Source organism: Cornus florida, unplaced genomic scaffold (assembly GCF_030987335.1).
Source record: "Cornus florida cultivar Cherokee Brave unplaced genomic scaffold, ASM3098733v1 CherokeeBrave_3.0.0_Hap2_Chr01, whole genome shotgun sequence".
In the NCBI taxonomy this organism is placed as follows: domain Eukaryota; kingdom Viridiplantae; phylum Streptophyta; class Magnoliopsida; order Cornales; family Cornaceae; genus Cornus; species Cornus florida.
The window spans coordinates 55,435,716-55,447,764 of NW_026775571.1; the positions used below are offsets into that span (position 1 = coordinate 55,435,716).

Below are 12,049 nucleotides of genomic sequence, written 5' to 3' on the forward strand. Positions count from 1 at the left end.
GTCTATGAGAGAGTATCATTTTTTCCCCCGGTAAATGAGGGATTATTTAATTTGTATACTACTCTGAGTAACAAATAACAATCCAAGAGAGATAATCCATCAAGGCTATGAATAGCGTCTTCCACTTTCAGTCCTCTCCTCTTTCTTATCTAGCATACATAGAGCCCGAGTACGGACATATGAGAACTGCAAGCCACGTACCTTGTCAAACATTGCACCTTTTAAATCTCTCGGAGGCCATGTGATAAGCATTGAATATTGCATATTCGAGCCCTTAAACATGCATATGTTAATGCCCTAGCGATGCTTATATCTCGGTTCTTATGTTTTCGTTCATTTTCTATTTGTAGGTTTTTACCCGAAGATGTGAACAATTCCATGTATTAAGAGCTTATGGCGATGTTCTCAATGCTTAGGGAGATGTTCCGGACCTTTCAAGTCAATTTGGGGTTCAACCGGGATGATTTGAAGAAATTCATAAACCAAAGCTCGAGCACAACCCTTTAGTGCTCGAGCATTGCCTAGAGCTCGAGCACTGATCCTAGTGCTCGAGCTCTCCATACTTAGAGCTCGAGCACTGGATGAAGAAACTGCTAAACAGCAGAAAAATTCTAAGTATGGAGAGCTCGAGCATCAAACCTTAGTGCTCGAGCACTGAGCCTCAAAGCTCAAGCTTTGGCCTTAAAGCTCGAGCTCAAACCTCCCTGGGAAGATGAAAAGACACTTTAGAAATTTTGAACTACAGAGCTCGAACACAAGATACCAGAGCTCAAGCTCGAACATCCTGAAAGTTTCCAAAAGCTGCGGGAAAGTTGTAAAATCCCTCTTCTTTGTTCCTTTATGGGCCTAATTATCCCCCAAAAGCTATAAAGCCCATCCAAGGGGGATTAGGACTTGTTCTTCACATTCTTCTTCTTCTTCTTCCTCTTGGTTCTCCTACCTCTTGGCAGCTTTTAGGGTTTTGAAGATTGAAGATTCCACTTGGCAGTCCATGGAGATGGCTTCTACACCAACAATGATGACATTCTTCCTCTCCATGAGAAGCTAAATCATTCCTTAGGGCATTGATGTAACCCTAGTCTGAGTAGCATGGTTCTATTGTTCTTAACTTTTGGGATTTTTCTATGTATATTGATTGCATAATTGTAAGCAATTGACTTAGTTGTACTAAGCAATTGGGTTTTAATGATTATAATCAGTTTTAAATAAATTAATCTCGTCTTAGAATTAATTTTGTTTTAATTGAATTCAAACCCTGCTATTGTGAGAGATTAGTGGCTAAGGGCTTCTCTTAACGGTAGAAGTGGTTATCATGCAATGGTGCTTAACAAATATATAAATGAATGTTTTGATAATTCATGCATAGGGAAGACGAGTTGTACTGCATGGTAGCTTAGAGTAGTTAGGTAGACAATTCGTATCAACCGAAGATGAGTTATGGCTGAGTGTTTATTCACGTATATCTTCTTAATTGAATTGAAGCGTTCTTGTAGCCACTTGATTCCCGAATATACATGTGCGAATTTCCCCATAGTTGAAGCAATTGACCGTGTTATGAGGCTAGCAGTGAAGTCAATCCCTAAGTTTTTCTCACTTTGATCTCATCCTTTGTTAATTTAGTTTATTTTCAGTTTTATTGTAATTTAGAAATAGAAAACACATCAAAATTCTTTCTTTTAAATCAAACAAGGATTCGTTCTATTGCAAGTGGTTTTTATCATTGAAAACATACACATCACCATGATGACAGTTCATCTCCCCTGTTAACTTGAGACCACCATTCCATCAAAAGTAGCCCGCTTTGAGATCTCATTTAAAGGAAAAAGGAAATCCCCAACAGAAAAGCAAATGTAGCGAGATCAATCATTTCTATCCGGCTAATGTTCAACATCAGGGAGGACAATGTTTGCAGAGGGATTGTCTCTTTTTATCAAGGTTTGTTTACAGAGCCTTATGCTTGGAGACCCCAGCTGGATGGGCTTCACTTTGATTCCATTTCAGAGCTTAGTAGAGATAGGATGGAGATTCCTTTCTCTGAAGAGGAAGTGCTGAAGACGCTTAAGAGTTGTAACGCAAATAAAGCTCCGGATCCGGATAGCTTTACTATGAGTTTTCTTTTGGAGAGTTGGGGTATGGTCAAGGGGGAGGTGATGGATACGTTTCATGCTTTCCATTCTCAGGGGAGGTTTGAGAGTTCCTTGAATGCCTCGTTTATTGCACTTATTCCAAAGAAGGAGAAGGGGGCTTCGGATATGAAGGACTTTAGACCTATTAGCTTGTTCGGGTGCATTTACAAACTAATAGCTAAAGTTTTGGCTTATAGATTGAGGGATGTCCTGGATGATATTATTTCAGAGTCTCAGAATGCTTTTATTGGTGGGCGTCAGATTATTGACTCAGCTCTTATTGCTAGCCAATGTTTGGACACGAGGCTGAGGAGCGGTGTCCCAGGGGTTCTTTGCAAGCTTGATGTTAAGAAAGCCTATGATCATGTGAGTTGGAAGTTTCTGTTGTATTTGATGGAGAGAATGGGGTTTAGGGACAAATGGAGGCATTGGATTGAAGCCTGTATTTCTTCAGCTAGATTTTCAGTGATGGTTAATAGGTCTCTAACTGATTTTTTTGGTAGCTCAAAAGGTCTGAGCCAGGGGGATCCATTATCTCCTTTTCTATTCATTATTGTTATGGAGGCCCTGAGTAGGTTGATGGGGAAGGCGGTGGAATTGGGTTTTATAAAGGAGTTCATGGTGGGTGGGGATGTTGCTCATCACCTGGAGATATCTCACTTATTGTTTGCGGATGATACTTTACTGTTTTGTGAGGCAGAGGTGTCCCAGATGAGGTCCTTGATGTCGGTGCTGGTTTGTTTTCAAGCTATCTCAGGCTTGAAAGTGAATGTAGGGAAGAGTGTTTTGATTCCAGTGGGGGCAGGTGCAGAATATAGGTGAGTTAGCCTTCTTGGATGTGGAATTAGTAGCTTTCCAATTACATACTTGGGGTTACCTTTAGGAGTTTCTTCGAGGATTGTGGGTGTTTGGGATCCGGTGGTTGAGATGGTTTAGAGGAGACTGGCAGGGTGGAAGAAGCAGTATTTATCGAAAGGTGGGAAAGTCACTCTTTTGAAAAGTACGCTTCCAAGTATTCCTACATATTTTCTATCTCTTTTTCAGATTCCATCCATAGTTATTGCTTCGATTGAGAGGCTTCAGTGGAACTTTCTATTGGGTGGCTTACAAGGTGAGTTTAAGTATCACCTTGTCCATTGGGAGCAGGTTTGTAGGCCACTTCATGCTGAAGGGTTAGGGTTAAGGAGGTTGGTGCCATTTAACAGGGTGCTCCAAGGTAAGTGGTTGTAGAGGTATGGAGTGGAATGCCATAGGCTGTGGAGGAGGGTTATTTTGTGCCGGTTCGGGAAAGAGAGGGGGGTGGTGTTCAGGATTGGTGAGGATTCCTGGTGGTGTTGGTGTTTGGAAATCCATTAGAAAAGGATGGAATGAGTTTTCAAAACACATCATATTCAGAATTCAGGATGGTAAAGACGTCTGCTTTTGGGAGGATCTTTGGTGTGGTGATTGTTCTTTGGCTTGTTCTTTTCCCAGATTGTTTAGGATTACTGTTGACAGGCATGCCTCGGTTGCTGACTGTTATCGGCTTGATAGCGGGAGGTTGACTTGGGATGTGCGGTTTGTGAGAGCTTTCCAGGATTGGGAGTTGGACGACATTTGTGGGTTGTTAGAGCGCCTGTATCGGCATGAGAACTGTGGCAGAGGTGGAGATTCGCTCGTCTAGGTTCCTTCTGCCCGAGAAAGGTTTGAAGTGAGTTCATTTTTCCGTTGCCTCGCAGACTTTACAGGGATTACGTTTCCATGGAAAACTGTGTGGAGATCTAAGGTGCCACCCAAAGTGGCTTTCTTTACTTGGACAGTGGTGTGGGGGCAAGATTTTGACGCTTGACAATTTGAGGAGGCGAAGACAAATAATAGTTAACTGGTGTTGTATGTGCAAATGTAATGGAGAATCGGTGGATCATCTTTTTTTGCACTGTCTAGTGGCTTTTGACTGTTGATGTCTTTTGTGAGGCATGTTTGGGGTGTCGTGGGTGATGCCTAGATCTACGAGAGGACTGATGGAGGCTTGGAAAGGATACTTTGTGGGAGGTCATGCGTTGTGCTTATGGTGGTGTCTGTGGAGGGAGAGGAATAATAGATCCTTTGAAGGAGAGGAATCCTCGATCGTTGTTCTTAAGTCAACTTTTATTACTTCGCTATGCTTTTGGGGTTCCGGAAGGCATTGTTTCTCCCCGGAGGAGACAATTGATTTTATTTCTTCCTTGGGTCCATAGGATCCTTTTGTTGCTCATGGGACGCGTTCCCCTTTTGAACGCTATTTATTGAATTTGCTTAATTACCAAACAAAAAAAAAATTTGTTCAACATCAGATTTTGCATTTATCTTGGTCAGACTATCATCAATCTCTAAGCTTCCACGCACATTAAGCATGTAGAGAGAAGCAGCAAATATAGTGGAGATTAATCATGTGAACCAAGGAGCGGAAAAAAAAATCCTATCCTGAATGATCCAGAGCCTCAAAAATAAAAGTTAAAAAATAAAAAAGGGACTGGAGTGGACAAACATGACCTCTCGTATCACTCAAATTTAAAAACTTTTCCAGGAGTTCAAGCACTGGATTTCAGGGCATGACTTCGTAACTTACTTTAGATGTACCGGTATACGAGACGAAATATTAAAAACTCACAGCCTAATCAAGTGGATAATATTACCAAATCACCATAAAACCAAGCAACTCCAGATATAAAATGGAGATTAAAGCATATTTCAATAATGATCCAAAGGTATTCTGATATTCAAACTAGATGTTTTACTGTAAATAAAAGCATAATGTTCTACCAAGAAAAAATTCAAAGCACTAAAAAACTAAGGATTCTAGCAAAACAAATCGTTCATCCCTTATCTTGTCATCCAAGTATAACTCAATAGCATTTAAGTATAGCCAACATCATTCTATGATAAATATAGCCAAATTCAATGTAAGATCAAACATCTCAGAAGTAAGCACCAGAAGAATATAATCTAAATATATTATCATAGTTGCATTGAGGATTACCTTGCATCGGAACCATGCACCACGATACCCTATCTGAAATGATCTTGATTCAGCCAATTGTCCAACCTTAAAAGGCAGAAGGACATCCTTGTTCATGATGGATCTCAAACAACGTGCAGTTGCATCAAATATATTCCTCCTTTCAACGCAACTTCTCCACAAAAAACATAAAAACAAAAATGATGTAATGATTCACAAGGTAAAACCATGAGCACTAAAATCACAACCTAACAAAAAATCTCCTCCGCACCTAATTTTACGCAACTAAGACTGAATAATTTAGAAATGGGCAGCAATAAAACAATCTCATTCATTAAAATTGAAGATCACATTCCGTTAGTTTTGGATTGTGGAGGATTGAGACCTCGTTGTACTCCTTTCAGATTTGAGAATATGTGGCTTAGAGCCGTTGATTTTTAGGGGAAAGTGCGGTCTAGGTGGGAGGAGGCCACGGTGGTGGGCACTCCAAGCTTTATTTTGGCTGGAAAGCTTTGTCTCCTGAAGAACAAGCTCAAAAGATGGAATAAGGACATTTCTGGGAATTTGGAGTGGAGGAAGAATAGGGTTCTTGCTGATATTGCTGAGATTGATAGATTGAAGGGGTGGGTGGTATTGTTGAGTCCCAGCGAGATAAGAGAGCAGCTTGTCAGGCAGAGATTGCTCTTATAGAGGAAATTTCGTGGCGACAGAAATCTTGGGCTTTATGGCTCAAAAAGGGAGGGAGACTGAAATACGAAGTTCTTTCATAGACTTGTTAATGCCCATAGGAGGGGAAATCACATTGGATGGATTCGAGTGGACAGGGCGGTGTTGAATAAGGAGGATGACATGCGTAGGGGGAATGTTTCTTTCTACCAAAGGCTCTATTCTGAGCCTTTACGTTGGAGACCACGACTTGATGGCCTTCATTTTGACTCTATTTCAGCAGTGGATAGTGATGGATTAGAAATTCCTTTTTCAAAGGAGGAGGTACTGAAGGCGTTGAAGAGCTGCAATGTGACAAAGATCCGGTCCGGATGGATTCACAATGAGGTTTTTATTGGAAAGCTGGGAGGTGGTGAAACAGGAGGTAATGACCACTTTCCATGAGTTCCATTCTAACGGAAGGTTCAAAAAGTCGTTGCATGCTTCTTCTTTTGAGGATATTGTGGACTTCTTGGGCTCTTTAAGTTCATAGGTTCCATTTTTGTGTATAGCTTGGGACGCGTTCCCCTTTTGAACGCTTTCTAATACATTTTACTTATCAAAAAAAAAAAAAAAAAGTCGTTGCATGCATCTTTCATTGCCCTAATTCCTAAGAAGGGTGGTGCGTCTGACGTTAAGGATTGTAGATCGATGAGTCTGCTTTATAAGCTTATCACTAAAGTCCTTGCGTTGAGATTAAGGGAGGTTCTGGATGGAATCATTTCTGAGTCTCAAAATGAATTTATTGGGGGAAGAGGATTCTGCTCTTATTGCCAGCGAATGTGTGTGGATTATAGGCTGAGTAGTGGTGTTCTTGGAGTTTTGTACAAACTCGATATTGAGAAAGCCTATAATCATAGAAGAAATACAATATAGAAGAAAGAGAAGAGAAATATGTAAAAGGTTTGAATGAGATAAATCACTCATTCACAACTCTAGTATTTATAAATAAAAAGAGCACATAATCATATTACAAGAAAGGATATTAAATCAAATCACAGCATATTCTATGGCTAGACATATGCGTAAATAAAGTCAAACTCCATGATTTGAGGCTATCAAATCTCTACTAATGTGGTAAGTCATTCTATAATTCGTGGCCATCATATCTCTGCTAACACTCCCCCTCAAGTTAGTGCGAGAATATCTAAGACGCCCAACTTAGACAATACATCCTCAAACACAATCTTACTAATGCAGTTTGCAGGAATGTATGTAGGGTGTTGAGAGCAAATCTGACTAGTGAGGATTTTCTCTCAAATGAAGTGTCCATCAACAAATCAAAGTGTCTCCTCAGACCATAAACAACCAACCATGTGTTTTGCGACCATAAACAACCAACCATGCGTTTTGCGACCATAAACAACAAAAAATGTCTCCTCAAACCACTTTCCTTCCCACACATATTTAAAAGATGTAGATGGAAGAATCAAAAATGTCTCCTTATACCACAAATCATCAACAATGTTGCCTCAGACTATTTCCGAACAGGTGGTGCCGAACTCGCAATGCCCTCATTACAATCGGACCACCTGGCTCTAATACCAAGAAGAAATACAATATAGAAGAAAGAGAAGATAAATATGTAAAAGGTTTGAATGAGATAAATCACTCATTCACAATTCTAGTATTTATAGATAAAAAGAGCACATGCTCATATTACAAGAAATGAAATTAAATCAAATCACAACATATTCTATGGCTAGATATGTGCATAAATAAAGTCAAACTCTATAATTTGAGGCTATCAAACATCTACTAATATGGTAAGTCATTCCATAATTCATGGCTATCATATCTCTGCTAACAATCATGTTATTTGGAATTTCCTGTTATATCTATTGGAGAGGATGGTTTCGGAGAGAGAAGAGAAGATGGATCGAGGTTTGCGTTTCCTCTGTCAGATTTTCTTATTGGTGAATGGGTGTCCCTCCGATTTTTTGGCAATTCTCGAGGTTTGAGGTAAGGGCATCCCCTCTCTCCTTTTTTGTTCATTATTGTTATGGAGGCCCTTAGTGGGTTGATGAGGAATTAGTGGATTTAAGCTTTATCAAGGGTTTCAGGACAGGTCATAATCGGTTCAACATATTGAGATCTCTCACTTGCTATTCCCGGGTGATACTCTGGTTTTCTATGAGGCAGATGTGCCCCAACTGAGATATTTAAGATGTATTCTGGTTTGCTTTCAGGCAATCTCAGGTTTGAAAGTCAATGTGGGAAAGAGTGTGCTTGTCCCTGGGGAGTCGCTTCTCTTGCGACGGTTCTAGGGTGTGGGATGAGCTCCTTCCCTATTTCTTATATGGGTTTGCCTTTGGGTGCTTCGCCAAGGAGGGTGGGAAGTTGGGATCCGGTGACAGAGCGATTTGAGAGAAGAATGGATAGGTGGAAAAAGCAGTATCTTTCGAAGGGCGGGAAGGTTAATTTAGTGTAGAGAACGCTGTTGAGTCTTCCAACTTATTATCTTTCACTTTTCTAGATTCCACCTCTATTGCTGGAAGACTCGAGAGTCTTCAACGAAACTTCCACTGAGGCGGTCGAGGGGAGGAGTTTAAGTATCATCTCGTCCGATGGAAGTATGTTTGCAGGCCTCTTCAGTTGTTGGTCTTGGTTTTAGGAGGTTGTCCCCCTTCAACAGCTCATTGGAAGCTCCTTGGAAAGTGGCTGTGGAGATTCGGTAGCGAAAGGCACTTTCCAAGGAGCTGCCCATCACGCGTGCATCCGATTAACACTATTTTGATTGTTAATGGACTTCAGTGCCTGGTGACCTGTAAACAACACGAACTCTCGCTGGATAAGATAATGCTTCCACATATGCAAAGCTTACACCACCGCATAGAATTCCGACTCATAGGTTCACTTCTTGCGTACTTCACTCAGCTTCTGCCTATAAAATGCTACTGGCCTTCCTTTTTGTGATAGAACTGCTCCGATTCCCATTATTGAGGTATCACAATCCACCTGAAATAGCTTCGAAAGGACTAAGATTAAGGCTATTGACAGTTTTTCCTTGATTAAGGCAAAACTCATCTCAGCTTCCTCACCCCATTTCCTTTCTTCATGCATTCTGTGATGGAAGCCACAATACTATTGAAATTCTTGATGAACCTTCAGTAGAACGTGATTAAGCCATGGAAACTGTGTACTTTTCCCACATTCTTCGGCGTAGGCCAATCCCAAATGGCCCTCACCTTCATGGACGCCTCCCATCTATGTAGACGCATTTTGAAATCGTGAGCATGAATAATGTTCAAAGTGGACAGTATCTAAACAGTGAGTGCGGGTGGATAGATGGTATCAAAGCCAATCCCCAGCCAAAAATGGGAGAGTGTGCACACACGAATGAAGGTCAGGGGTCAGTGAGGATGCTGGGTCCCAAGAAGAGGTGATTGAATCGGGTTCAAACATTTCTTATTTCATGTTGATTCCTGACAAAAAGGAACAATTTGAGCAGAAGGTCCATATCTTTTTTTTAAAATGAATCTGTTATTATTTTTTTGTGGGATCATTTCATCACCAGAAGTAATAAGAAAGAATTATATAAAGGCTGCCTAGATCACGAATAAATGGAAATTTTATTGATAAGACCTTTTCAATTGTAGCCAATATCTTATTACAAATAATTCCGACAACTTCAGGAGAAAAAGAGGCATTTTCTTATTACAGAGATGGTGCGATTTGATTTTTTTTTTTTTTTTCTTCTTTATTTATTTACTCCCACGTCTCGTTATGAATTGGGGAAGGTTGTGACATATGGTATTGTGGACGTGGTCTAGCCACGTCACCAAGGGCCAAGTCAAATAGTCAACACTTTGACAAAGTCCACCTCAGCAAAGCATGTGATAGTCGATCACTGGGCCTCAATCTTAGCCCTACATTCGGTCGATGGGCCTTGAATCTAATACATTGTCGATCGACGGGCCTTGAACCTCGATCTGACCTTTTGACAATCTGTCGGTTGATGGGCCTTGAACCTCGATCTGTTAATCACAAATCATCGATCAACGGGCCTTGAACCTTGATCCGAGTCGCAAATTGTCGATCGACGGGCCTTGAACCTCAACCTGACCCTTTAACAATCTGTCGATCGACGGGCCTTGAACCTCGATCCGAGCCTTTCATAATTTGTCGATCGACGAGCCTTGAACCTCGATCTGACCTTCACAATCTATCGATCGACGGGCCTCGAACCTCGATCCGACTTTTTATAATCTGTCGATCGACGGGCCTTGAACCTCGATCTGACACTGCCATGAACCATCGATCGGTGGGCGTCGAACCTCGATCCAAGCAACGAAGAGTTATGGTAGGGCTCTTCAAATAACATTGGGACGCAGAAGGGATTTTGGAATGGAGGATGGAAAATTAGTAATGTCTTGCCCACTAAGGCAAGACCCAGTCTAAGGATAAGAGCAAAAGACAGCTGGACTAGTACAATTGCCTTTACATCCTGCCGTTTTTGGATTATTCACCAGGAAAGGTACACTTGGCAGTGGATCCAAAAATATAGGGATTAGGGCAACATGACCCAAAAAGGGAATGACCCTGACCCATTCTCAACATGGAGACCCAACAATGTACCACCTGGATGACCTAGGGCTATAAAAAGAGAGTAATGACGAAAAAAAGCGGTAGGAACTGACGGCAGCTTCTTCCCTACCATTGCTCCAATTCTCTGACTGGACTGGTTTTCTCTCCCTTCTTCCACCTTACTGCATTCCTCATATTGCTTAGTGATATATTCCCAGACCTCTTCTCTTTGACTATTCAACCGACGAGAACCAGGTATCTACATTTGGCGACTTCACTGGGGATTATCCGGGCAAAACGATGAATCCAGATGAGGTTTCTCCTCCGGCACAGGCAGAGGTGTCCGCAGTTGGAGCCACTGGCGTCAAGGTTGTCACTACCAAATCTGCTAGCCACCGAGCCACAAATGCCAAAGCCACCAGCACCAGAGACACTAGCACTAAGGCTACTAGCACAAGGTCTCACTCTTCAAAATCCAGACACAGATTTAGCACCGATGCTGTCTTGGAGGCTATGCAGAACATAAATCACCAACTGATGACCCGAATGGAGAAGTTTGAGGAAGCTCTCCGTGTTCTTGACAGGAGGGTCTCGGCGACGCCGACTATAATTCCAACGGAGCTCCCTTCAGCTACTCAGATGATGTTCGGTACGAGTACCCCAACTGGTGTGACTTTGCCTCCATTACATGAGCAGCAACTCACGAAGTCCCCAAAAGTTCAAGATCGTAGTGCAGATCTGTCACAGCCCATTCCAAAGCTTTACAACCCTGAATTACAGGTAACCCCTATGGCTCCTCGAGTATTCCTGTCTTAAGGCAAAGAACCTATGTTTTGCTCCCCACCCACTTATGCCCAGGCGAACCCTAAGGCACACCGTCCTCTCCCCTCCTATTCCTACTCCGCCCCAAAAGAAGTGTTCACACGTTCTGAAGTGCGCGATCTTTTCAAGAAAGGTACCCCAACTTCTCGTGCCTTAGACTTTGGCAGTGAGCCTCCTTACCCTCTTACTATTGCACAGACTCCATATCCACAGGGATACTTGGTCCCCAAATTCCCCCAGTTCAATGGCAAGACCGGTGATCCTAGGGAACATGTCATGCGCTTTGTTGAGGCTTTGGGTCATTTCGGTGATAATCATGTGGTTCGTCTACGCGAGTTCTCTAAATCTCTAACTGATTGAGCTTACCGTTGGTATTTTAATCTCGAACCAGACTCCATCAGTACCTCGGAGCAACTGAAAGATCGCTTCCTCACTAAGTTTTTCCAGGCTAAAGAACGGGTCACCACCTTGTCTCTCACAAAGGAGGCTCAAGAGGACAATGAGGACATCCTTGCCTCTATCAATCGGTTCAAAGACCATGCAGGTGAATGCTTTGAAAGTAGTAATGAAATGGACTTGGTTGATATTTGCATCCAGGGCATGCTGCAGATTTACAAGCTCCACCTTGTCAACCTAAGGATAGCTAGCTTTGGCGAGCTCAAGATTGCAACCCGGAATCTCAAGGATCTCAAACCAATTGCCGCTAAGTATGAGCCTCCAAAATATGATGCCCCTAAGTTTGAAGCTCCAAAGCCTTCCAATCGCAGGCCTACACCTACAGCGACCATTGAGGAACGCCCCCGAAAGCGGTTTGACAAATCCCAATTCAAGCCACAAGGCGAGAAACCACCACCTTTCCCCATCCGTATTGAGGAAGTTAAGAATACTCTCA

General features: G+C 42.1%; 1 protein-coding gene across 7 annotated transcripts in view; it reads right to left on the reverse strand.

The window, feature by feature from the left end:
* The window catches only part of LOC132297474 (uncharacterized), a 56,520-nt gene that overhangs the window by 34,951 nt on the left and 9,520 nt on the right, over positions 1-12,049 (reverse strand). For all 7 annotated transcript variants that reach the window (XR_009479242.1, XR_009479237.1, XR_009479235.1 and 4 more), the window contains exon 2: positions 5,125-5,275. Coding sequence is in view for 4 of the 7 variants with exons in the window: in XM_059794922.1 (XP_059650905.1) it covers positions 5,125-5,220 (96 nt within the window). In the remaining 3 variants the exon portion in view is untranslated. The remainder of the gene's footprint in view (positions 1-5,124; positions 5,276-12,049) is intronic.